Below are 27,278 nucleotides of genomic sequence, written 5' to 3'. Positions count from 1 at the left end.
TATTGTGACAGGGGTAACAAACAAACAAACAAAGAGAATTCATAAGACAGACATTGAGCAAAACAAAGGGCTATTTACAGGTGCGTGTGTGTGTGTATGTATATGTGTGATTATTTTTTTGTGAAGGTTGTGCATATTCAGGTGGAAACGAAGAGAGAATGTGAACAAAATTGCCAGTCTAATAACTAAAAGGGTGAAAGGATATGTTTGTAATTTTCAATGAAAAAGTTAATAAACAATACATGAAAATTAAAAATTATATTTTAATCAACTGTGTTTTTATTTCTATTTCTTGCAGTTTGGATTCAACTTCATCTTCATGTGAGGGAAAAGGATAAAAGAATCCAGAAGATGAAGAGCATACGTCCACTATAAAGGCCACAGAGTTAAATCCGTAAGTCACCTTTTGTCACAAACTGTTACAAATAAATGAAAGATGATGACACTTTTAGAAAATTTGTCTAAATATGTTGCCCAACATCCGAGGACAATAACTCATTACCTGTTTTGTTTATAATTAAACCGCACATACCTACGCAATTTGTCACATCCTGTCTTGTCACCCTGCATTTTAACTATTTGGAGAACAATTTTTTTTTTTTTTTACACTAAAAATAAGCTCATGACTGGTTAAGTGCGAAAACAGTCTCTTTTAAAGATCTGTTATTAATTTAGATTGGATGGCATTTTGGTATCTATCGCTCTTATAATCAGTAACAAAACACAAATACATATAAATATTGATAATGGAGCAACTGTCATTCCCACAGGTTTTGTTAAAGAACAGAGGTATATTTAGGACTGTTTTCTTTTCCACAATATTACAGTACTGAAGTAGGAGCTGAAAACATAGTGACAATATTTTATATTGTACTTGTCAGATACAGTCATGGAAAAAAATATTAGATCACCCTTGTTTTCTTCAATTTCTTGTTCATTTTAATGCCTGGTACAACTAAAGGCACATTTGTTTGGACAAATATAATGATAACAACAAAAATAGTTCATAAGTGTTTAATTTCAGAGCTGATATCTATCCATTTTCCATGGTTTTCTTAATAATAACCAAAATCACTTAAGTTCTTCCTTCAATAGCTATGGCATTGTACTGCCAAAAACAGTGTTTTTAGGCATTCCATGTTTTCTTTTGTCTGTTTTAGTCACATGATACACACAGGAGTTAGTACTTGATTGCATAACCATTGTTTTTGATAACTTTGATGGCCTAATATTTTTTTTCCACGACTGTATGTCTAAAAAAATGTAACATGTGAAACAAGACCTGTGTTAATTGTAAAGTCATATAAGAAGAGATTAGTGTGCAAAAGTCTTCATCCACCTTTAGTTTGAATGTTTCTGCAGAGTTGAAATGAGCAGAAATATTCACTACTCATTCTCTTTCTTCAGATTCAAGAAGAAAACATGTGCACAGCCACACAAAAAGACTAAATGAATTAAATCGGTTGAATAAAAGCTGGTATAAAACATCCGAAAATGAATGTAATATCTAATATTGTCTGAACAGAGGGGTTAAAGACATGGTAAGTGTAGAGAGAGGTCACATTTTGGTTTAAAGAAGCTGTTTTTTCCTTTAAACTTGTCTTTTTACTGCCGTACATACTGCACATATCCAGACTGTGTCTCAGTACAGAGACTGAGAAACACATATGTGTGGTCATTAGAACTTTAATAAACCAACAAACATAATGTTGACCACGGACTTTTGCACATAACTGTATGTTGAATTTAGTTATTTAGCAAAGGCAGTTGTTGTTCCTGATGAATTTCTTTAATCTTTATTATGCACGTGTTGAATTGTGTACTTACCTGGAAGAAATGTTGGAAATTTGTACATGCTCTGGGAGGCAGGTATGAGCTGTCACAGACATACATTCTTTTCAAAGATTGAAAGAAATTAGTAAGGAAACTAAGAAATGAGGAGGATTTTTTTTTTATTTCTTTAGTTGCTATTTACCTTAAAAAATTATGTGACCTATGGGTTGCAGGAGATTTTATTTAGTTTAATGATTAAATTTCCATTTCACTGTTAATGTTCAAGAAAAAAAAGAGTCTGTGAGCTCTGCCTTGATGTATTTATTTATTTAGTCTATTTTTCTTGCGTTTTCAATACAGCATTGTAATTTGTCCATTCTTTCGCTTCATAAAATTTACCTTCTCAAAATAAGATCATACTATGGCTATATCGGGTACATCCATGTAATATAATTCGCTATTGTCATTATTTCAATGGTGTAATGTGAGTTGGGTCACGATGGGTTTTCTTTTTTATATTTTAGGCAACACGGCTTTAAATGAATACTAGTCCTATTGCTTCATGCAGCCAGAAGGGGGCGTTACATACTGTGGCATGAAAAGCCACTCAACTTTACTCTGTCTTAAGGTGTCTCATTGTCATGGGCTCTCATAAAATTGATTCATTTGTACTTATTCAGCTATATTTTGTCTTTATCACAAATACATTAATCATTTATTGTCCAAAAACATGAAATAAAACAAAGATTCAGCTTAAAAGAAATCAATCGTACAAGACATTTACAAAAGGTCTTTTATTATCATCTCAGGAATACAGTTGACTGCTGTGCACAGCACATACGTACAAAAATAAAAGGAAAACCATTTGTAATATAGTATTTTACTTACTCATCATCATATTTTTCAGAAACAAATGATTGGAGAAGTCTGTTGTTTCAAACTAATTTACAATCATTTCAATAATCGGAACTAAGGCAGAAGGTGAGGTATATGTTAAAAAAGAGGAGGGGGACTCAGAGGAAGGACTCTCCCCTCAGTGCAGGAATAGAAAACTGAGAGAGAAACACAAAGGCTGCCGGCACACAGGGACACAAACACACACACATACAAGTCTGATCCCAGATCCTCCCAAAGACCACCGATTCCCTGTGAACCAACACATTGTAAAACCAGCTGAGCAGGTATGAGAAGCACAATGGCAAAATCCAGACACTGGATCTTTAATCAAAGGGATAATGCATACCTTGTCTCTTTAGGACTCTAATGGGGAATTAAGGAAGAAGGGGCTCATGTGGACAAAGTGGTGTTTTCCTTATCTTTAACTACTTTTCTGTCAGTTACTGCTAGATCGTACAACCTTTTTCTGCCTCAAAACAAAACATGCAAAAGTTGTAGAACACGTAACAGTAATATGTACTTAACGTCAGATTTTTTAGCTCTCACGTGTTGAGAATTCGACACCGAGCCGAACTGCTTCTGGTGTGAAATCACAATATCAACATATTAGGTGTCCCTTACAATTTGAGAAGCCATTGTTACTACAGTTCCCATTCTGCCACGAAGAAAATAAATAAATAAAAACATCGCTCAGTTTGCTGACAGTGTCCGGCTAAACATACTATAATAAACAGAAGTGACATAATTAACATAATGTCGTCATCAAAAACAAGTACTTTTGACTTTGCACGTCGGCTTGTTTTGATGAAAATATTGCAAAGGAAAACAGCATTTTACCCCTGCTCAGTTCATCACAAATTAAATTAAAAAAAAAAAAATGTGCACCTTAAGGATACTTTGACAAAATAGCCAAATCACCTCTCAAACCAACCTCACAGCCACAAAATCACCCAAAAAAATAGCTACAAGTGATCGTTTTCAGATCGGTGGTGATACTAAAAATATACTCAAGGCAAAATCTTCAAAAACAGTTATCAGTGGTGACAATATTAAGAAACATTAAACATGCCTTTTAGAGAGTAACAAGTTGCTTTCTTGGATCACAGTATTCAGTCTACCAGCCTGTTTAACTTTCCTGGAAGCATTTGATTCTTTTTTTTTGTTGTTTTTTTTGTTTTTTAAACGTGGCCTTTTGCTACATAATCACCAGCTCAAACAACAGTCATTCTTTATTTTCTAAAAAATTCCTCATACAGTAGCCTCTGTGGTGCTTTTTTTTTGTTTTTTTTTAACCATCCCTCTTGCCTTCATTGTCTCCCGTATGGAGAGTACAGTACATCAGCTTGCACAGTCAGACAATGCCCTGTTATTCCTGACTCAAGGTAAATTGATCTGATACCATCTCTACTGTCGCTTTGGCAGAAACTGAACATGACAGGAGAGCGCTCATTGGACTTATGCACACATGCACATCGACACACACGTGACACATGCGCACTCATTCTCAACAGATACTGCACATTCGCCTCTGCTACTAGACACGAGCTGGAGCTTAAAGGGCACGTAAACCATTGCTCACAGACATTTTGTCAGTGCGTTACAGTAATGTTACAAAGGGCATGAGGTAAAAAATGATATCAGTAAGAGCTTTGCTACTTTTTTTAACCCATAAAGACCCAAACATCCACCGGCAACCAAAAACATCTACTGATCTAAACTGTTTAACACCTGCTGATTCATTAATTCTATCAATCCATGCAAATAATTGGTGTAAAATGCAGGTTGTCGTCTTTTCATGGTCATCACATATGACCCATTTGGATGTTCAAAGGCTCCGTAGTTAACGTGGAAACACAGTCATCTTCTACAACATTGATTCTTCAGTAAAACCCATGGACATGGACTAATAACAGTGGATGGAAATGCTTGGTTTATGTTCAATTCGTGATAGATTTGGTTGAAAAAGTGACTTTTTCTTCAGTTTTTTCTGCTTTTGTCATAGTAACCCTCAACTTTAATATGAGCTTTTATGAACATTTTCATGATCAGTAAATTAAATACAGGAAAATGCCTGATTTATACTGATAAATTACAAAATATAGATGTTGATATGAATGAATGGTGATAAATCACTTAAGAAAGGTTTGATATAGTTTATATTCAGTAAATGATAGATTTTGTTGAAAAAATCACTTTTTCTTCATTTTTCTCTGTTTTTGATATAACCCTCAACTTTACTCTGAGCTTTAATGAACATCTACATGATTAGTAAATTAAATATACATGATTTAAACTGAAAAAATGCAAAATAAGGAAGATAATATTACAATCAATGGTGATAAATCACTTAAAGGTTAAGTAGAGGGACAAATTCATTTGGGAACTGCCACAAAAGTAGCACTGGGTCTTTATGGGTTGATTATATTTGACCATGCTGGCCGTACTGGTAGTTTGCTGCTTGTAGAATATTGCAGGTTAAGTACTAAAATAGAACTAAATTCAGAAAATGAGCTAAAAAATGAGCTCAATTGCACCTCGATTCGAACTCTGTCAAGTGTGAGAAAGGAGCAGATTCACATCTATGAGTTTCATTGCACATTACAAGACAAAATTTCATGTCCTGACCAAGAAACAGTCTGACTAGAACTAGGTGTAGCTCTCTGTGAAATAACAAAAGCCACCGAGACTAACCAGAAAATGTGTCTTCATCAGAAACACAAAGGACACCAAGTCTACATCCCCGACCTTGGTACAAAAATGGCTCAGATGGGACAGGACAAGAATCCCAAGGCCCGGTGCTCGACCATCCAGTCCGACATCAAGCAGCGAGGGGCCCTCTTCGTTCATGCACAGGTATTTTCCCCTGCATTATTCACATCCTCACCAAGTTAAATCAACAACGGGTGCCACATGCAGAGTCGCACATAAGTCCTCTATACATCATCGCTATCCACAACTTTGCTTGCTCTTTGTCCTCCTGTGCGAGCAGTATTCAAGTATGGTATGCTGCATACGCAAAGCCTGAAAGAACAACGCTAACATGACCCTTTGGTTCACCGCTTTACACAACATTGCTCATATTCTTTTCTTCCTCTCATATGCATAAATAGCTTAAAAATCTACGATCAATAAGCACAATCGACATCTTCTACGTGTCAAACAGACTGAGTCACCTGAATTATGTTCACAAATCCCAGAATCATGAACTCTAAAGCATTTCCAGTTGTCCCATCATCAAACTGGATTATTTGCACAATTTTAAATCAATACAGCAGACCCACATAGTTAGGTTTTTAGACAGATAGATGGATCAATGACATCCACTGAAATGCTTTCTCTAAGTGCCAAATAGTACCATAAGTTCCTGTCACCACTTTTGCTTGAAACTCATTTTCGAAAAGGAAATAAATTAGCTTAAGTCATTTACAAAGGTCTACATATTAATTGCAACAAATTGGACCAACTCAATTTAGAACTGGGGAGAACATAACAAACACCGCTGATAGAAATAAGCATATTCCACTTGTCAGGTCTGTGATATTCTGCTACACATAAACCCCCATTTACCTCTGACGACACAAGAGAAAACCCCTTCAAATCAAGTTGCTCTCAAACTGAGCACTTCTCCATACATACTCCAAATAAAAGCATACCAGCACATATACACTCTCGCTCACTCTTGCCTGATGATCCGGCTACAAAATTTGTAAAAGTAAAATATGGGATTGTCAAAGCTCCCTTGGACATGATGGGGGGGATGGGGGAAACAGGGAGGAGGGGGTTGAGTGCTGATTCTAAATCTAGCTTTCCATTTTAACAAGAGGCTCCACTGGGTCCTGTGCAGCATAGAGTCTCAATTACTTAATTGATCTAAATACGGAAAGAAAATAAAGTAGAGAAACCTCTGGCCCTCGAGGAATTGGGCTAAAGTCCCCGGTGGTGTCTAAGGGGAGTGATGACTTGCGTTTCGTTCCTATTTCTGACTCAAGCACCACATTTCTCGCATGCAAGGGTAAGGGGCCGCACGTAGGAATTCAAGGCACCGCTACCTCATGACAAAGCAAGAAAAACCTCCGCCATATTTGCTCTGGTTGCCCTGACAGTGACCAAGACAATAACTATTGAACATAAAAGGATGGGAAATGTCCTTAATAGATAAACAACAAAAAGAAAAAAAAAAACATTTTTTCAGTAAACAGGCATTCTTCTTTGTAGAAATTTCATGCACACATTTCTCTTTTTCTTCTTCTTTTTCCCAGGATATGGTGCTTTGAGGTAATAAAAAGGTATCATTTTCAAAAGAACAAACTGTCATCCACTGGCAGGGCAAGCGCTCGACCAAATCCAGCAAGCACCCATAAAAACCGAAGGGACTAACCAAGCCCCTCCATCCCCTTCTTTTACAAAATGATGAAAATCATAAAGCAGCAAAGAATGGCATTTCCATAATTTCTAACTCAAAGTAAGCTACCCAAATATACATATAAAGTTTGAATAAATACTATAAGATATAATGGTATTTCTTTCTTTTACAGTCCATTTTGTGTTTTATGTACGTACACGGTATTTATGTTACCTGGGAAATAATCCACATGTGCAAATAAGTTTGTTATTGCCAGTTTTTGCTCATATTCGGGGTAGGAAGTGCGTTACAGTCATGGCAGTGGTGGCCTTGTTGCCCTCTTGACGCGGCCATGCTTGCTGAGTGCTATGTAGAAGCCTCTGTAAACCAGAGATTCATAGGCGTTGTAGTTGTTCGGGAGCAAGCTCTCCTTGAACTTGCACTCGTCATGGAAGACTGTCTGGAGAAGACAAGGAGACAGACAGTGTGAGTTTGACAGAGGATAGGACTGTTGGTTGTTTGAAGCTACTGCATGAGAGGAAAACTTCTAAAACACACGCTAAGCAATGCACAGGAATACGAAGACATTATTCACATTATATACAGCTGCAACTTGGGGTTATTTTTATTCTTGATTAGTTGTTTGGTCAATAAAATGTCTGGAAACAGTGAAAAAAGTCAGTGCTCCCAATGCTAAACATGACTTAAATGTCTTGTTTGATCCAAAATTATATGCAGATAGTGAGGTTATTGTCATAGAAAAAAAAAAAAAAAACAGTCAATATTCCAATTTAAGAAGCTGGACTCAGATAATTTTCAGTCAGTTTAGTTGCTGCCTGATTTAATAGTTGACAAGTAATACTGGTCTACCAACAGAATTCTTCCAGAGTAAAAGTAGTGAAACTTTACCAAGATTAGGTCTCTAATGAGGAAAATTTGAGTAGTTTTCAAGATACAGTATAAGGTCAAAATGTGAAATTCTATGAATTAATGAGAGAATGGGGAATTACCAATTAGGATTGTCTCTCAACTAGAACACTGTCTGCACATTAGACTACTTTCACTTTACACATTTCTTCTAATATCAGACTGATAAAGCTGTTCTATAAAAGTACAGAAACCTATGTATAGATATATTTAAAAAAGCACTTTATCATGTATCTCAGCCAGTCAACACTTCTGTTATTTGCTCTTCATCTTATCAAAGTATGTAAGATTTAGCACATTTTATCTCTGAAGCAGATAATACATCCCCACCCCCCCACCTCAAAAAAACAAAAAAAACAAAAAACATAGTCGACCAGTGTAATAAATGAACTGAATAATCTTGGCAGTTGTAATGGGGAAAATAAATGTTATCTCTAATGTGGTTTTACGCTTTGTCACAGCAGCACTGAGTGTTTTGAGGTTATTTCTAAACCAGTTAAGCCTTGATAATAAGTCATAGAAGGACTGTTACATAGAAAATGTTTAACCCTATGAAGCATTTTATGTAATGTCTAAATACGAACTATCTGAACACTCTGTGACAACGCATGACGATGCACAGCAGACACTCAAGAGCAAATATTCCCCGTCAGAGGCCAGGCGGCCTAATTCAATCTCTTATCAGATCATCAACCCGCTCACAAGCTAACGCTTCATCCCTCATGACCAGATAACAGCCTCACATTCTCTCTCTGTGGAATATGTTAGCTACAGCTGCGTGTCAGCAGCACACGACGAGACACCACCCCCTCATCGATCACAGAGAAAATAAAGCTGAGATAAAGTGTTATTTTATCATTATGAAGGCACAACAGCACAACAAAGCATAAAAATATCAACATCAAAAGTGCACACAGTGTAAAAACTGATCGCTATTCAGGATGAGAGTTTGGATTACAATGATGTCTATGTGCCAGAAATAAAAAAAAAAAGATAATAGTAAGATATAGAGTGTGGGGAAGTGTTTAACACATGGATCTCAAAATCATTTTAGTTCAGGGGCCACATGCAGCCCAATGTGATCTAAAATGGGCTGGGCCAGTAAGATACTAACAATCACCTATAAAAAATGACAACGCCAAAGTTTTCTCTTTGTTTTAAAGTTAAAGTAAAATTACATAATGAAAATGCTTACATATACAAATAATCTTTAAAAAAAATTGACTCTAATGAACAACCTGAGAAAAAAAGAAAAATAAGTGCAATTTTAAAAATTACGCATCAGCTTCTCATTTATACATTACAATATTACTATTACGACAACTGTGCATTACAACTTAGAGAATATTGTTAAAATTGCACTTAATTTTATCATTTCAGGCTTTACATGGGTGTTCATGTTATTTCCTTTTCTGTGAAAGAATGGTTTGTAAATGTAAATTTTCATGTAATTTAACCTTTTTTTTTTTTTTACACGAAAACCAAAAAAATGTAGATTTGTCATTATTTATGGTTTATGTTATTATTTTACTGGTCCGACCCACTTGAGATTGTATTGGTTCTATATGTGACCTCTGAAATAAGATGTTAGTAACAATCAAGGGTGTCATTATTGTATGTGTAGTTCTTTTCATTTTGAAAATTCATCCCAGGGTCTGGTTTTGGTCCAGGGGCCGTATGTTTGACACCCCTGCTTTAACATATCAGGACAGTGAGGGGTATCACCACGTGTCCTCTAATCCTTAACCAGAAAAAACTGCCAGTGGTATTTCACTTTTCACGGTATTACGCTAAATATTTCCAAGTTATAAATATTTCAACTTAAGACCCATGACAACCTCCCCACACACACTCATACCACTCTAAACACATTCAATACTAAGTAGCTGGTTTTCAGACACTTTTTACCAAATCCTATCATAGCTGGAGCACCGTGAAAGTTCCACAGTGACTCCCATTAGGTGGGCTGCTGCAATACAGTAGTGATGCAATATCTGCTCAAGGTTCTTTGGGGACACCATAGATGCTCTACTGAGGGTTTCACAAGCATCATATATTTCATCACAGTCTTATTTAGGATGTTCAGAAGCTTGTATTTTTGACAGGTGTCTAATTTTGTTGGATATTTAATTAGACTTTTCTGAGTTTGTTTGGAGTGGAGAGGTGTTGGAGGCCTTTCAGGACATGGATGCACTGTCCTGCAAAAAGAAGCGCTTTGCCATTAAAATCGATTTTCCGCTGACAGGTTTCTTTGCAGGGGGATCCCTCCTCCTCCTCCTCCTCCTCCTCCCTCTATTTCTCCTCACACACACACACATACGACCACAATACATCCATATATCCAGCATCTGTTAACCACATCATCACAGACTATCAGATCTGGCACATTATGGCTGCACAGCTTTTACATCTTCCTCAGAAATATGGATTTCACATACAATCCCAGGAGTCCCATCCTATAATATGACAGGCAAAATCATAATAATAAGAATTAAAAAAAAAAAAAAAAAGGTGGCTCATGCTGCACAGTGCGTCCTATTTTAAGGATTGTGGGACAATAAATGAAATTCTGTGCATACCTACCGTTCCGTATAACCTCCCACGGCTGTTCATTGCGACAAACAACTCACTCTTCACCCCATACAAGCTCACCACCCCTCTCTCCACCGTAGAGATCTCTATTAGACCTGACACACAGGACAAAGAAATATCATATTAGATGACAAAAAAAAAAAAAAAAAGAAATACCAACAGAGGTTTTTTGCATATTCTGTTCTAATATCCTAGCATTGTGCGCTCTGTCTCTGCGTCTATGGGTAACCTTGCAGATTTGCTGCGCAGCATGCCGAGCCTTTGTTCTGCATCTTTTCACCCCATCTTACATTTTGCATCCACGCGCGTGTCAATTAAGCGCATTCATGCCATTGCAATAATTGCAGTAATTGCATTGACGTGCACGGCTATTGGTCTCTGGACCGCCCTCACAGGGGCTGCGTAAAAATAAGTTGTGTCTAAAAGCGTCCATACATTCATGTCATGGTTGAGCTTGGGGGGGGGGGGGGAGGAGGAGGAGGAGAGGGGTGTTCAGTACTGATGGATACTTGTTTTTAATAGATTTGTCTTTGCCGTGGAAGAAATCCAATGCTCCCTCAGAGTCGGATGACATATGATCATGCAAATTAATAGAGGCCGCTCATCACAGATCCATGCTTATTGACTCTGCCCTCTCTCTCTCTTTTATGTCTATTGCATTACATTGGTTTGGAGGTTTAACTCACTGTACTGGTTTTCATTATGTACAACCGTTTATCCTGCCGTCGGGAAGGATCTGAAGGTGAAACCCGATGCCCACGTTGCAGTAGAGCCTCCGCACTCTTTTGATGCCCAGCAGATAGTCACTCTCCCAGTTCAGCTCCGGTTTCTCCCCGGAGATCCCCAGTACAGAGCGGAGAAGAGGGTCTCCCATCTTTTCTCCAGTAAAGTTGCATTTGTCCGGCTGCTCGGTAAAGGGTACGCTGACACGATCCCCAGCAGAAAGCCCAGGAGAACCACCGCGGTCAGCGTCCAGTGCGGCGTGCCGGCCTCGCAGGACATACTGACGAGGAGCCTTTGCGCAACGGCCATCCGTTTACCTTCGGGCCACGTGGTCGAAATTAATGACCCTAAAAATACCGCTCTTCTTGTTTTGCTTCCTTCGGCATGCTGGCTGAGGGTTATTTTTGGAGCGCAGATCAGGGCTTTGGGCATGAAACGCAAGCCCCGGTGCAGAGGAGGAGAGCGCACGGCAGAGCTGGAGCTGGAGCTGGAGGTGATGGTGATGTTGGTGATGGTGATGTTGGTGGTGGTGATTACCATGTTTTGCAGCTCCTCCGCGCCTCTCTCTCTCGCTCACACTCTCTCTTCTCTCTCTCTTTTCCCCTCTCTGTCTCCTTCTAGTGAAACGCTTCAGATTCAATCCTCCACCACTCACCAAAAAGCCTGTCTCAACCTTGCCACAGCTATCGCATCCCTAGATGACATCATGCTGACTTCACCGCTGGGGATAATACAAGGGTGGAGAGGGTGCTGACAGCAGGACAAAAAGTCTGAGGAGAGTTGAAGGGGGGGAAAAAAGGCTGCTGTCACTGCCGGACTGGAAGTGGAGGAACCTTATTGGTAGCGTTCAGCTCAGCGGCCGTGGGACGCGATGGGACATTAGGGCTGCTCCCAAATTGGGTCGGTGGTCATATGTCTGTCAGGCCGCTTCCTTATTTAGAAGGAAGGTGTAAAAACAGGCCCACTTGTCACCGGAGAGCAATGACAGGGCTCTTGTGGTCCCACGTCTTCTGCTGCGTCGTACAAGAACTTTTTTTCCCGGCAAAAAAAAAATCTGTTCTTTTCCTCCTCTTAACCCTGACGCACCAGCTGGTCCAGTCCAGACCACCAGCAGGGCCTCAAAGATCAGGGTTCAGGACCAGCATCTGCCTTTGCTGACGTGTCCTTGGGTCAAAGATACCAAATCCCTCAGTCCTACAGTTTATATAGCAGAAGCCAGGAGCGGCATTTTTAATAATAAAGCCTAATATATTTAGAAGTACACCATACCCGTGGATTTGCCGTGGTGCATTCGTGAGAACTGCGAGGAGCAAACTGTACAGGCTTGTCATGAAATGGCACACATTGCCGGCATGCCATTCCCAGCAACATGAAAGCCTATCGTCCTTTTTCCATGTAATAGATAATGCCCACCAGCAGCATGCCATGCGTCAGCGGGGCCAGCGCTGTTGCGCCCAAGCAGCAGCCTGTCCTGCACACATCAGTTCTCCATGATTTCCAAAGGATGGCACCATTCCAAAGGTCTTTCTTAGTCCCATCTTCAGAGTTTAGACCTGGGGTGTCAAACTCTTTTAGTTCAGGGGGGCCACATTAACCCTTTCATGCACAGTGGTCACTCCCAGTGGACAGTTTATTCTACAGCTGTTACTCTTGTATATGCATGGATCTTGTTGTTTTACTTGCATATCAACCAACATAGTGGATACTTATGCACCATCCCATAATACACTACAATTCATACCGTGACTGTAACATTCCTGTTCTTGATAAACCTGACCTCCAGCAAACATATTTGAGTGTAAAATCAAATGCAATTGTTATTAGACTGTAATTAACAGTTTGTTGTTTTTTTTAAGTTGTTGTGTTTTGTTGTTTTTTGCATATTATTTGAGTGAGTAATAACTATTATTATAGTAGTTAAAATGTGAAGAAAACGTGAGATTGGCAACATTAAAAAAAAAACATTATTTCATCGTTTCACACAGTATGACAGTAAATACGTGTTTTTTTTGCTTCAAAAATTAAACACATTTTGGACATTTTTGTAACGTCATGAAAAATAGATTGATAAAAAAAAAACAAAAATTTCAATCACATTATTTTTTTCATGCCTAAGAGGAATAAAAAACACTCAGGAAAAAAAATTTTGATTAAGGTTCTCATAATTCATGCATGAAAGGGTTAAGCCCAATTCATCTTAAGTGGGCCGGACCAGTAAAACAATAGCATATAACCTGTAAATAATGACGATTCCAAGTTTTTCTCTTTGTTTTAGTGCAATCAAAATTAAATTACAAAAATATTACATTTGCAAAACTATCCAACAAAAATGATGTGAATAAACCTGAAAAAAACTGAAATTTCGTGAGAAAAATAATTAGCCAAGTTTAACAATATTACACCTCAATTTACCATTTATACATGCATATATATTACAGACTTGGAGCTACAAAGGCACAAAATATTTAATAATAGAGAAATAATGTTAAATTTCACTTTCAACATTTCCAGTTTTTTTCGCATTTTAGTGTTAAAGGAGAGTTTGTAAATGTTAATATTTTTCATCAGTTAATGTAGTTTTACACTAAAACAAAGAGAAAAATTTGGAGTTATCATTACTAGTATCTATAGATATGATGTAATAGTTTGTTCACATTAAACTAAGAAATTTTGAGTCATTATTTATAGGTTAGTAGGCTATTATTTTAGTTGAGATCACATTGGTCTGTATGTGGAACCTGAACAAAACGACTTCGACATCCGTGATTGTTAATATCTTAAGTTGTAATTTTTGCGCTTTGCAAATTCATCTGCGGGCCAGACTGGAACCTTTGGCGGCCGGTTTTGGCCCCGCGGGCCAGCATGTTTGACACCTGTGTTTAGGAACCAAGGCAAACACATGCACAGACATCAGGTACAACTGATTCAAATGCCGCACTCTTTAAATTTGATGCCACTTTATATTAAAAATAGGATTTATATTATTGTGGCAAAATAACAAAATATTGTAATTCAGTGTTAGGAAAGGGAAGGTTTTTCATAAAGAACACTCATGGACAATATTTTATCAACAATGCCATCTTTTTATTTTGTATACAACCTATTTGGCGACTGCATATTTATACACAATCAGATGGATGTGTATCGAATCAAAATGCGACTTCTTATTATGGCTGTAATGCAAGAATGACACTAACAGAAAACTTGTAACAAACTTGTAAAAAAAAAAAAAAAAAAAAAAAGTGATCAGTAACATCAAAACCCAATGACTTAGCTGGCCTTAAATTCTGGCCTTGGCACTTTTTGCTGTTGTTTTTTTTTTTTTAATTAAACAGACATTTGGTTGAAAAGCGGGGACTGAAAAATGCAACCCAGGTATCTGTAATGTCCATCTGTTAAGGAAAACAATAGAACAGACATCTGATTAGAAGACATAAGTGGTTATATAAGACCCACATAAAAGCAGTGTTGACAATAGACAGGTTTTTTTAGTTGCACTAGATCCACCACAAAACCCCAGATCACAAGCAATTGTGTGACGGATAGAGTTATGTCTACGGATTCAGTAGTGCTCATCTGCAGCCCATACGGATACTGACGGAAAGCATCAGACATAACCTCTGTGAAGTTCTCAACTCTAAAGTGGTTAATGCTAAAGATAATTATAACTTTGAGGATGCTTTTATACCACATCTATACAAAATAATTTATCTTTTTTTTTTTCACAGAAACAGCCTTCACCTTTGCACCTAGATGCCAAAGGCCAATATTGAATACATGCTATTTTTTGTTTTTAATAAAAGCGTAATAAATAAATACATATGTACAAATGTTCTTTTGAAAAATGTACAGGCACTTGAAAAACAACCTTTTTTTTCTGTGACTCCTGCTACTGTGAAACAATATTAATCTTTTCATTTCAGGGTGAAGATGTTCTTTTCTGCACCTCAAACAAATCCTCTGCAGTTTTTTACTTCTCCCATACAGAGCACGCGCCGGGCAAGAACATCAGGATTCAGGTCTGTTTGTATCTGTTAAAAGGGATTCATCACAGCACATTCGGGATCACATACCTGGTTGCAAAATGATGGTTGCAACACAAACATGGTGTTTACATTGACTGGGCGATTTAGGAAAAAAAAAAAAACCTCAAGGCCACAATGCACTTAGACATACATCATCATTTAGACTCAAGTCAGTACAGTTCATTAGAAGTGATGTGATTGCAGAAACTGTCCACTTGAGTCCTATCACTCTCCATAAGCCTCACACTTAAATATTACTCATAGCTTTTTGTCGCTGCCCATCCTTACATATACACATGCACACACACACACCAACTTGCTTGGCCGCTCAGCACGTCAATGTATAGTGCCTACGCTCAGTAACCAATAGTTGTAATATACTGCATGACTTATCTTTTTTTGGGTCGTTAAGGAATGGGTGCATATGAAGTGGGCTTACATTAGAGCATCATCCTTCTGACATGTTACATACAGCGTTAGCATAACCACCCATCTGGATGTACTAGATTGTCACTGAGAGAATGAAGTAAAATATGAGAGTTTAGGCTACAAGGAAAGTGTTTATCATGGCATAAAAATGAGGATGGACATTAAAAAACAAAACAAAAACCAGCACACTAACCTGAGACACGTATCCTGATCAGAAGCATCATTAGAAAAGAATGAGCAAGTGCAAACAATTCTCTTGATTATCAGGACGTTTGATAAAATGTTTCCAGTTTCAGTAAAGAGCTTCATTCTTAAGCCACCACAGTCGATAAACCCTCACCATCAACAGTTGCATACCAAAATTCCCTAGGGATATACAGTAAATTTGTATACAAAATATTTACAGTAAGACTGCTCATAGTAAACGAATGACACAGAGCAGGGGACAAGCCAGAAGATCAGGTGAATTTGTCTTTTTCCATCAGATTCATTCGATTTTCACACCTGTGATTCCGTTTTTTGAATGGGAAGGAACAAGGGGAAAATGTGTTGGTCTTAATCTTTCTTGCTGATTTAAAAAAAAATATATATATATATATATATATATATATTTAAATAAGACAGATTACCTTCCATCTTGCCAACAGTATGTGAAGGACAACAGGCCTCCCTCAGTAACAACATAACCCAAAGTGGATTGTGGAGGCTGCAGATGACCTATGCGAGCCAAATATGGCATGTATGAACAAAAAAAACTGTAAGTGGTGTGGAAAAAAAAAAAAAAACATGTAAATAATGTAGTAAGCTGTGCATCAGAGGTTGGTGAGTTCTACAGTAAATCTGTTTGGTGGTACCTGAGAAAAAGGACAATGGACAGATGTTATCATAATGTAGCGGAAAGGAAAAAAAAAAGATATTTAGGGGGATTTCCGGAGTATTTCAATACCTTTCTGTAAAGACCACACGTGACCCAAGCATAGAGTTGGTGTTGACTTTTAGGTTAGCGCTAACAATCCCTGCGCAAACAAGGAAATTAGCAGAAAATCTCCTCCTTTGTTTGACACTTTCTCTTGTATCCTGCCACACCGCCACTTAAAGGACACACACTTCCACAATACAAAGCAAACAAATGGTATTACGAGAGCAAGGCATTCTGGGAATTGTAGTGCATTGTTGAGTTCCACCCACGGAGCCTGAATGACTTGACTGATTGTTCGTTATTCCCATCGCCCCTGACGCCTTTTACGTCCTCAGCTTTTCAGGGTCCTTTTGGTCGAAGACAATCTGACTGGCCAAGTAGATGGCGACGGCGCCAAAGATGGCGGAGCAGGGCGATGTAGGCAGTGACGGACTGAGCGAACTGTACGATCATTGCCCATGAAGAGGGTGGGAAAAACCTGAGAGAGCAGGGAAGGTGCTGTCTAGAATGGCAAAGTCCAAGCCCACGCCGCGTGTCTCGTAACCCGGCTCCGCCTCTTCCTGCGCGGCACCGCACAAGCAGTGGGACGAGCCGTTCGGGCCATGTGGGCTGAGAGAACTCGTAAGTGTCCTGTTTGAAAAAGGGATGTTCATAGGGTGGCCCCTGTTTTGGTGGTTCAGTCCAACCTCCTCTCCACAGGGGTCAAAAACACGGAGTCCCGCTTGTTTGCAATACCGTTTTATGCACGCTTTTTGGTTTCCTTTTGGCATATAGACCTGGAAAAAATAGAACAGATTCGACTATCAATCAAACAGATTTAAGGGGATCCATGGATGCATATTATTGGTTATACTGGGCAGTGCAGAAAAAAAAAATCCAGCAGTCGATAAATGTGAAATCACAGATGGTTGGTCATTAGTTACAGGAAAACAATGTAAAAGACTAAGTAAGATTAATAATGACAATAAGGACATAGCAAGATGAGTCTGGCGGTTTTGTAATTTACTGCCCATTTTGTCTGTTTTCTGCCCATTTCTGTGACATTTAATGAAAAAGAAAAATGAGCGCCAAAAGTGTCTTACTCATCAAGATGAAAATGATGTTAAAATAGGAGTGCATTAAGGAACACAACAAAACAGTAAAAGATTTTGAGTGAACATGGAAACAAAAAATGCCTACATAACTAAACTGTGACAACCTTCCTGAGACCCTGTAAATAGTAATATGCTTTTTATACATTACATTACAATATACAGTCACGGAAAAAATTATTAGACCATCATAAGTCATCAAAAACAATGGTTATGCAATCAAGTACTGACTCCTGTGTGTATCATGTGACTAAAACAGACAGAAAAGAAAACATGGAATGCCTAAAAGCACTGTTTTTGGCAGTACAATGCCATAGCTATTGATGGAGAACTTAAGTTATTTGGGTCAAGAAAACCATCAAGAAAACCATAGAAAATGGATAGATATCAGCTCTTAAATTAAACTCTTATGAGCTATTTTTGTTGTTGTCATTCTATTTGTCCAAACAAATGTACCTTTAGTTGTACCAGGCATTAAATGAACAAGAAACTGAAGAAAACAGGGTAGTCTAAGTATTTTTTCAACGACTGTACACTACAACTGCCTTGATTGGGAAAAGCATGATGTAACAGTTTTTTCAGATACGATTTTTTATTGCAGTGAACAGCATTTTTTTTTCTTGTCCACTACAGAGGACAAAACTGCATTGCTGGGTCTCAGGAGGGTAAATATCATTGTTGTACTGCCCAGCCATATGTTTGAATCACCACTTTTTTCCACTCACCTCTTTCTCCTTGTGTAGTGGCAGGTGAGCGTGTAGGGCAATGTCTGCAGCGTGGCGTACGCAAAGCCGGTTAGGGCCGCCATTACGTGACCAAAACCACACTTTGGACATGCAGATGACCAAAGCAGACGCCGTGAAGCTCACCATACTGCTCAGATAGACCCATCGGGAACCAAAATGGCGAACCAGTCGACTCATGACCAGTGAGAAGAACGTTGAGGTAGCACACTGCAGGAAACAAACCCAGGCTGCCCATACGGATACCTGAAACAACAACTGCATGTATTAATGTTGATCATCATTCTAAAACACCCAAACACATAGGCATAGAGGTAGAGGGGGAAAAAACCCTTAGAAAGTCACTAAAAATCACCCTCCATGCTTGCCATCCAGTAAAGTATATGAAATGATACTTACAACCACCTAATATGTCCTCTACATTCAATAATATTGCAGACAATATCTGTATTTGACACACATTGGATACAGCAGGCATAATTACATATGCTGAAAACAGTATATTCTGATGAAGACAAAGGGAAATAGCTAATATGATTTCAGTTTTTGGACGATTCTTTGGAAGCAACACTTTCTGAGTAAGTGTCTCCATCCAGGTTTTAATGTCGGTCCTGTAACATGTAGCCTTTGCCTGTTTATGAAGAGTTTGATGCACTGGTCACAAACCAACTTGCCCAGTTTGCAAAGCTGCGATAGAGCGGCATGGCCATAACAAAGGATCGCATTTTCAATCTGAAGGAGAATCACACCTACGTTTAACCATCATCAAAGACTTGGAAAGCAACAGATTGGGACAAGTCTGCCCCCTAGCCACTTTTCCATATTTTAATATGAGAATGCGTGTAACATAGCATCAGCCATGTAAACGCCTCAATAGGCATATTGTCTTTCAGAGGTACAAACACCGAATACATTTCATGAGTGTAACATCATCACTAAACAGTAGGTATGAACAATCATAAGATGGATAATGTTTGCAAGTAGTCATGGAAAAAAATATTAGACCAACCTTGTTTTCTTCAATTTCTTGTTCATTTAATGCCTGGTAAAATTAAAGGTACATTTGTTTGGACAAATATAATGATAACCAAAATAGCTCATAAGAGTTAATTTCAGAGCCGATATCTAGCCATTTCTATGGTTTTCCTTGATGACCAAAATCACTTCAGTTCTTACATCAATATCTATGGCATTGTACTGCAAAAACAGTGCTTATAGTATAGTCATCAAGGCTAGCAGTGAGTTCTCTTTGAAACCTGGACTTATACTATGTGAGAATATACTAAAAAATATATTTTAGATGGAGAAACAGATGACAAATGAGTTTCATTCCTCCTTGGCACTGATTCTATGAGTCTGTCAATTCTACATGAGTGATCAACACACATTCTTCTAGAAGATAGATCCCCAATTCATGTTTTGATGATGGCAGAGGACAGTGCTGTCCTCACACACATCCGCAAAAAACAAACTCCAAAAAGTGTTTCAGTTGTGTTTAAAAAACTGGCCATCAACCAAACCAGTCACCATGGAAAACACTACCATAATTAGGTTTTCGTTTAATTTGTCACCTATCTGTATATAGCCTGTATGCTCATTTAATAGAGTTTGTATATTTGGCATGATTATCCATTTCAATACTCAACATTTAATGAAGGATTTAGTCATCCCTCAATTAAGGTTCTTGAATTTACTACGAATTAGGACTGGGCAATCTCACAGTCCTATGGCCTGAATACTGGTGTAATAATGGTAAATTACAGAGCACTTTGCATTATGGTTGATTGGCTTGAAATGTTGCTGGCTAGCAAGTTACTAATGTTTGTCAACTGTATTCGTTAGCGTTGTATTAAAAGTGTTGGCTCAGTCCAATGTAAACTGCAGAGTTTGAATAACATGTTATCTTGCTGCTGAAACAAATACTGACTGATAAAGTGATACCTTTACACAGAAAAGAATGATAGTAACTGGTCTTTTTAACTTATACAGTCACAGAAATATTATTAAACCATCAAAAGTCATCAGAAACAATGGTTATGCAATTAAGTATTAACTCCTGTGTGTATCATGTGACTCAAACAGACAGAAAAGAAAACATGGAATGCCTAAAAGCACTGTTTGTTGGCAGTACAATGCCATAGCTATTGATGTAAGAACTTCAGTGATTTTGGTTATTATCAAGGAAAACCATGGAAAATGGCTAGATATCAGCTCTTAAATTAAACTCTTATGAGCTATGTTTGTTGTTATTATTAGATTTGTCCAAACAATGTACCTTTAGTTGTACCAGGCATTAAAATGAACGAGAAATTGAAGAAAAACAAGGGTGGTCTAATATTTTTTTTCCCGCGACTGTATATTTTTAAAATTGTTTTTCCAGAACATAGTGCACTGGTGTTCAGTTGTTAAAGACAAGCTGTATGAATGATGCGTGTCAACATCTTGGCACATTAAGACAAAGAAGAGTAATACTCAAGAGAAATAAAATAAAATAGAAAATTAAACAAAAAAACAAAAATATCCCCAGTCACTGCCAGTGAGCTTTGGCATTTCGGTATTAGCCTGTCATAACAATGAGGCATGGAGCTAGATTGGTAAGTTGGGATAATGTCAAATGTTCATTAAGCCTGAAACATGGTTTAAAAAGGGCCCCCACGCTTTCTGGAACTTTCCATTTGAATACCGAAGTGAATACCTGTCTTTTCGACCTTCAGGCAGGACAACGACAACTGTATGTTCGCTAGGTTATTTACACAGATGCATTGATGGAAGCAATGGTGGAAATAATGTATGAGTGTAAAAGACTTTTGTTTATTATATGCGATTATGGAAAATGTACAAATCTGTGCCACAGGAGCCCTTCACTGTCCAGAAACTAGACAAAAGAAGGAGAAACCTTTAAATACTCTGGTTGTAACAAGCTTAAATTTGATACGGGGGTGAGAAAAATTTTGATTCAGATCATGGATTGTGATTCTACCTTCAAAGATCACATGATCCGTGAAAGACGGGCCTGAGTGCCTGTCTGGACTTCATTATTTCAGCCTGCTATCAGCCTGATCTCTCGGCTTGCTCTGGGTGAATAATATGGGTCAGGGGTTCAGCAGCAGAGTAGAGAATCACTTATGTGAAAGGAGTACGTGGATCATATTACTTCTGGAAAGCAAAGCTGCTGAGCCCACTTTACAAACACTACGACGCTAATGAGGACCGAAATTCAAGCCCAAAGAGATAGCCACAATGCTACTGGATTTGAGCACACGGGGGTCGGCAGCATACAGGAAAAGGTCTGTGTAAGTAGCGCGAGTTTCACATGTAAATACTTGTCAATGCAGGCCTTTTTCCAGAAGGAGGAGACGATCTGGCAAAAACATTTACTGTTAAAAGGTTGAGCACAAGGAACTCCATGTACAAATCTTGGAGACAAAGTGTATTCTCTTTATGCAGAGCAACTACAGCTGAATGTCGTCTTTTTTAATAACATCCGCTGCGCATAACATGACTGAGACAGACCTCAAAATTTTGTGCTCCGGCCGTCTACCTGACTTGAATGAACATGTTTCTCTGCGCGCTGATTCCTTGACATTAATTCTTTGTGAGTGTGGACATTCCTTGTGGCCAGCGAGCACAGGGAGAGGAGACAGAGGGGAAAGTAAAAGCAACAAGAAGGGAGGGGGAGATAAGGAGGGAAGAGGAAAGAATGTGGACGGATGAAAGAAAATGTCAAGGGTAAGAGTGAGAACGGTGAGAGAGGAAAGATTAAGAACGGGGGATTACGGGATGAGGATACAGGTGGACAGCAGGAAGAGGCCGGACGTGAGGAGATACAGGGCTGAGCAACGAGGGGTGACTGCGGAAAAAAATGGAAAGGATGGGGCAACCGGGGGGTAATATAGGAGGAAGTCTGAGATTTAACCAAAGAAGACTTGCAAATTCTCACACGGGGCAATATGGTCTGGATCACATGTGTTTACTTCAGCTCCGTTCACCCCCTCTGCTGTTCTTTCTCAGGGGCTGTCTGCTAAAATATGCCAGAGACAGACTTGTCTTCCCAGCATGCTTGGCTCTCCTGCACCCTTGACACCACAGCTTCGCGTGTAGACAGTCTTACCTAAAAGTTATATTTAGGTAGAACCCATACAGCTAAGCATTTTTTATAGCTACATGATGGAGCCATACAAATGTCTAGCCGGATTAGAGACGACTCTGTAATTTGCACATTTTCAGAGCAGGAGCAGCGAGGATAAAGCCTGGCTGTTTTGTTTACTTTTTTTTTTTTTTTGAAGTGCTAGGGTGGAAGTAATACCTGAAATGCAATGGATTGGTTTGACACTGGATTAGGCATACTCAAACTAAGGATTTGGTAGCTGAACAGGAGCTTTACTCCCCCAGCGTTCATCGCAAAAAGTGTTGTTTCTGAGTTCCAAGTAAGTTAGTGGCCACGCTCTGCCAGCCTGTACGTGTCCTATATCTCGACACGGTGCGAATTGAGAGCAGTGAGGAAACATGTAGACATGCAGGAACACAGGCTGTGGCTCAGTCTTCCACCTGTGCCCGAGGAATGTAAGTGCATCCCGCCCAGCTGCGACGGTGGAGACACAGCAGGGGTTCCACCTAAGCCAGCTTTGAGGACAGGTGGTGGTGGGTGCAGACAGGATGACAGATCAGACTTATACACTTCAAGCTTTAGTGCCTGATATCTTTGTGGTGTCGTCGGGCAAAAAATTCTATAATTACCTTCAGTGTATTGTAACTCAAGTGGCCTGAGAGGAAATGACAGAGGCTGCATAGCGTCTACCCAGTGATGCAACCATTCAGCCGATGTGATTGACAACTTTAGTTAAATTCACCAAACCTGCCTTGCAGAATTTTAAGTGGTGCCAGGCACAACAAACCCTGCTCCTTGCACATATTGTAGCTTATTTTGGCATCGATCCAGCTGATGTCATCATGTCTATGCGTGTTCTGATGTCAGCATATCAATTGCCTCTATATATGTGCAATGTCTGAAGTAAAGTGAAACAAAAGTGATGTTTTTATAGATGTGAAATTTTGCCCCATTTTAAGAAAATGGGGAAAAAAAAACAAAAGATTTTAAAAACTCATAAAAATTTAACTTTGACCTACTTTTCCCTCAAAATGTATGACATCTATTTTGGGTTAATTGGAATTTATAAACCCAATTTGATATGAATTCAACCAATAGTTTGCTGCTAAAGTGTTAACAACCAAAAACAAAGAAACAAACTGAAACCAAAAACAATACCCCTTGCCTCCCCCTCGGGGGTGGGGTATAAATTTAAAGAGTTACGTTAATATATTGCATATTTACACTTCATCATAAATATAAAACATCCTTAATATTTTTCAAAGTTCAACTGGACTGATTTTGTTTGTCTCTCATTCAAGAGACATCAGGCAGACTTGTAATAAGTTCTAACTTTTTCCCCACCAACAAGTAAAAACTGATGATTGGACAGACTGAAGTCTGAAGGATGAGAGGTAAAACATTTTCAACAACAAAACCAGTCATGTTGACTTCAAAAACTACTAGGGATGAACAACAACCGGACAAATGAGAACTTGCACAGATAAATATCAAACAGGAATTTGGCCAAAGGGCTCTAAGTGTAAATTGAAGTTGGTATGAGGCCTTATTGTCTATGGGAATGTAACCTAATTCAGTCAATCTGGAAGGCAGTATGTGGAAACAAACAAGTAAAGCAGGATCTGTGAAGGCTGTTTGAAGATGAGAGAAGTTACTCAAATACTTTTAATACTGTCAAGAAAAACTATTATGGTGAACCTCCCTCTTTCTGCATATGGAATCAATGATATTGGCAGTTTTGATGCCAATAAAGAAATTGATATTACACTGCTGGAAAGGCTACTATTTTTATGCAGAAGTCTGATCTATGTGTGTTTTGACTCATGACAGTAGCCCAAACAGTCAACATTCAACTTGTGTTAAATAAAACTTAGTGAAATACACAATTTTAGTTCAGAAAATCTCATAATGTCTGCACGAAGAGTTATTTGGCCTGACTAAACACTGGATATGTCAGTTTGTTTATTTCAGAATTTCTTGTTTTAAATGCTAATTTAATTCTATATTTAGTTGTATGTTGTTACAGAGACAGAGAAATGTGTATGTACATTATAATATATCATTATACTCTTCCTAAAACCTTTCTGTGGTACTTTACATTGACAACATGATATTAAAAGTTACTACATACATCCTTGGTTCAGTCGTAGAGCAGGATTCCTCCGAACCCTTTTCATGGAATACAAATCAATAAGGTAGTTCTATTTTCCTTTAAAGGGATAACAATGTAGTGTCTTACTAATGTTAAGATATTGGATATTTTGTCTTTTTTTCCCCTGTTCTTTTTACTATTTAAATTTTTCTCAGTGATTCTCTTTATTATATTCAACAAGCCATAATACATTGTATGCACTTCTCATTTTATTCAGAAGCTGCCATCCTTGGCAGTGACTGACTTTGTTACACTGTGTGAAAACAGTCTACCATCCATTAACCATTATTATCAGATAAATGACCCTTTCTCTTTGGTCTTCCGGTACTGTTACTATGTTACACCATAGGTTTTTGTTTTGTGAAATATCTAATACTGCAGCCTGTGTTATGATATTTAGTTGTCTGTGGCAGAATATTGTGAAGATATACTAGCCAGATGTGGGCTATAACTAAGTACATTTACTCATGCTACCTGTTACTATGCAGATTTATAGTATAAATAAATATCACCGAATAAACTATGATGCATTTTTATAGATGAAACTAATATAGAACATATAAAGTGATTAAACAGAGCCATTACCAGCTGTAATGTAAAACAAATTATTGCATCAATGATTATATATCATCAAGAACTTTTACTTTTGGTGCTTCAAGTATATTTCGATGATAATACTGTTGGACTGAGTTGGCCTGTGATTCCTATGACAAGCTCCACCAGTGCAATGGAAGTTGTTTACTATTAAAAAATCAAGTTTTTAAAGAGCATTAGTAACCTGAACTTCACTCCAAACTGGGCCATTATTTCAAGACAAAAAAAGTGTAGCTCAGCACAAAGTATAGAGAACTAAAAGGAAATCTGACCTTCATCGTATCTTTGTCTGGACACGCTTCCTGGTAATGCACTGGGCACACCCTCGTACAGCCCCTCACCCACAAAGTCTGTGTAGAAAAGCATAAAAGACATGACGGCCATCCAGCTGCAGAGCTGAGCCACACACAGCTGCCTCATCACCCGAGGGACATGGCAGTAGCTCCTGTAGATGGCCGGGGTCATGGACCAGCACGTTCTCAGCAAACACAGCAGGGGTCCAGACTTCAGCAGCCTCAGCTTGCACTTGAGCAGGTAGCAGCATGAGCGTGGCACACCACACCGGCCCGCCTCCATCGCAGCAGCTCCGGAATCCAGTAAAGACCCCGATCCCGCCAAGCTGCCGCTGGAACACGAAGGTTCCTCTGACACTTTCATGGTGATGAGCACACTGGAGACAAAGATGAGGATGAGGAGGGAGAAGAGGCATTCCGCCTGCCCTCCTAAGTAAACTGAGAGCAGACCACGACTCCAGTCCAGTGCAGGAAGCAAGTATCCCACACAGCCCCCCAAGCTGACCATGAAGGAGAACATGGCAAAAGCTTGGCCACAGTCTTCCTCATCCCGATACAGGTCCGACAAGAGAGCCTCCAATGGCGTGAAGCACACTTGTCCACAAAAGTCAAGAAGTCCCACTCCAAGGATAAGAAAGCCCACCTGGTAATAATAAACAGTTTGTCACAAATATTAGAATTTTACATTTATACTTCAACAGCTCCTCATAGTGTGGAAATGTTCCTGCATGCATTTTATGCCTCACTGAGAAGATGACATTCATAGACTGCATGAAGCCATTGTAATTTCACCCACTGGTTTGTGGAGTAATGTTTTGTAAGACTGAGTTTGTGTTTCAGCCATCATTGTCTGGGCTTTTTGGATCCAGACGTGACTGTACTTAAACTTGGATAAAACACTGTCACAGACAAAGTACAAGGGAGGAAACTTGTAAAGCTATACCGAAAACTCTATTAAGTTAAACATCACCAAGCAATTTCAGCTACTACAGTCGTGGAAAAAAGTGTTAGACCATCAAAGTCATCAAAAACAATGGTTATGCAATCAAGTACTAACTCCTGTGTGTATCATGTGACTAAAACAGACAGAAAAGAAAACATGGAATGTCTAAGAGCACTGTTTTTGTTAGTGCAATGCCATAGCTATTGATCTGAGAACTTAAGTGATTTTGGTTATTATCAAGGAAACCATGGAAAATGGCTATTCCATATCAGCTCTGAAATTAAACTCTTATGAGCTATTTTTGTTGTTATCATTATATTTGTCCAAACAAATGTACCTTTAGTTGTACCAGGCATTAAAATCAACAAGAAACTGAAGAAAACAAGGGTGGTCTTATTATTTTTTCCGCGACTTGTATAATAGAGAGAATATCAAATTGAAGCAATTTATGCACATCAGCAAGCCAGCTGACCTAATTAACAGTGTAGCCAGCAGTCAGCAGTGTAATTTACATAGCTGCTAGCTAATACAGGTAAGTTACAATAACAAACATGGCATTATATCTTTTTTTTTTGAATGGGGGTCGATTGAAGCCATAATTCGTAATGGAGCCAATGCCATGGCAGTAGTCAGTGGTATTACATTTCAAGATGCATCAAGAATGGCTTCAGTTTCACGCTGTGGCCGTTGCCCATTGTAAATCATAAACAATAAACTGGTGTCCTAC

The 27,278-nt window shown here is 38.6% G+C and overlaps 1 protein-coding gene, 1 long non-coding RNA gene and 1 pseudogene across 3 annotated transcripts; 1 reads left to right on the top strand and 2 right to left on the bottom strand.

Annotated features, from left to right (window-relative positions):
* The first annotated feature begins 304 nt into the window (after positions 1-304).
* On the top strand, positions 305-15,524 carry LOC115421405 (uncharacterized). 2 transcript variants are annotated; one of them, XR_003935670.1, is made up of 3 exons: positions 305-394; positions 5,383-5,523; positions 15,178-15,524. It is a non-coding gene; the product is annotated as an uncharacterized LOC115421405 (long non-coding RNA). The 2 variants fall into 2 exon arrangements; XR_003935669.1 differs by lacking the exon at positions 15,178-15,524 and adding an exon at positions 11,876-12,442.
* LOC115421401 (fibroblast growth factor 6-like) lies at positions 5,861-11,563 on the bottom strand. The gene is given in 6 exon segments (XM_030137286.1): positions 5,861-7,352; positions 7,355-7,472; positions 10,523-10,626; positions 11,218-11,239; positions 11,241-11,389; positions 11,392-11,563. Coding segments are annotated over 6 exon segments (621 nt in total). The 3' UTR covers positions 5,861-7,296.
* Positions 15,525-16,950: 1,426 nt separating the features above from the next.
* The window catches only part of LOC115421388 (solute carrier family 45 member 3-like), a 47,581-nt pseudogene continuing 37,253 nt past the window's right edge, over positions 16,951-27,278 (bottom strand).

This window comes from Sphaeramia orbicularis, chromosome 6, assembly GCF_902148855.1.
Source record: "Sphaeramia orbicularis chromosome 6, fSphaOr1.1, whole genome shotgun sequence".
NCBI classification, from domain to species: Eukaryota; Metazoa; Chordata; class Actinopteri; order Kurtiformes; family Apogonidae; genus Sphaeramia; species Sphaeramia orbicularis.
This window is presented reverse-complemented; position numbering and strand designations above follow the sequence as displayed.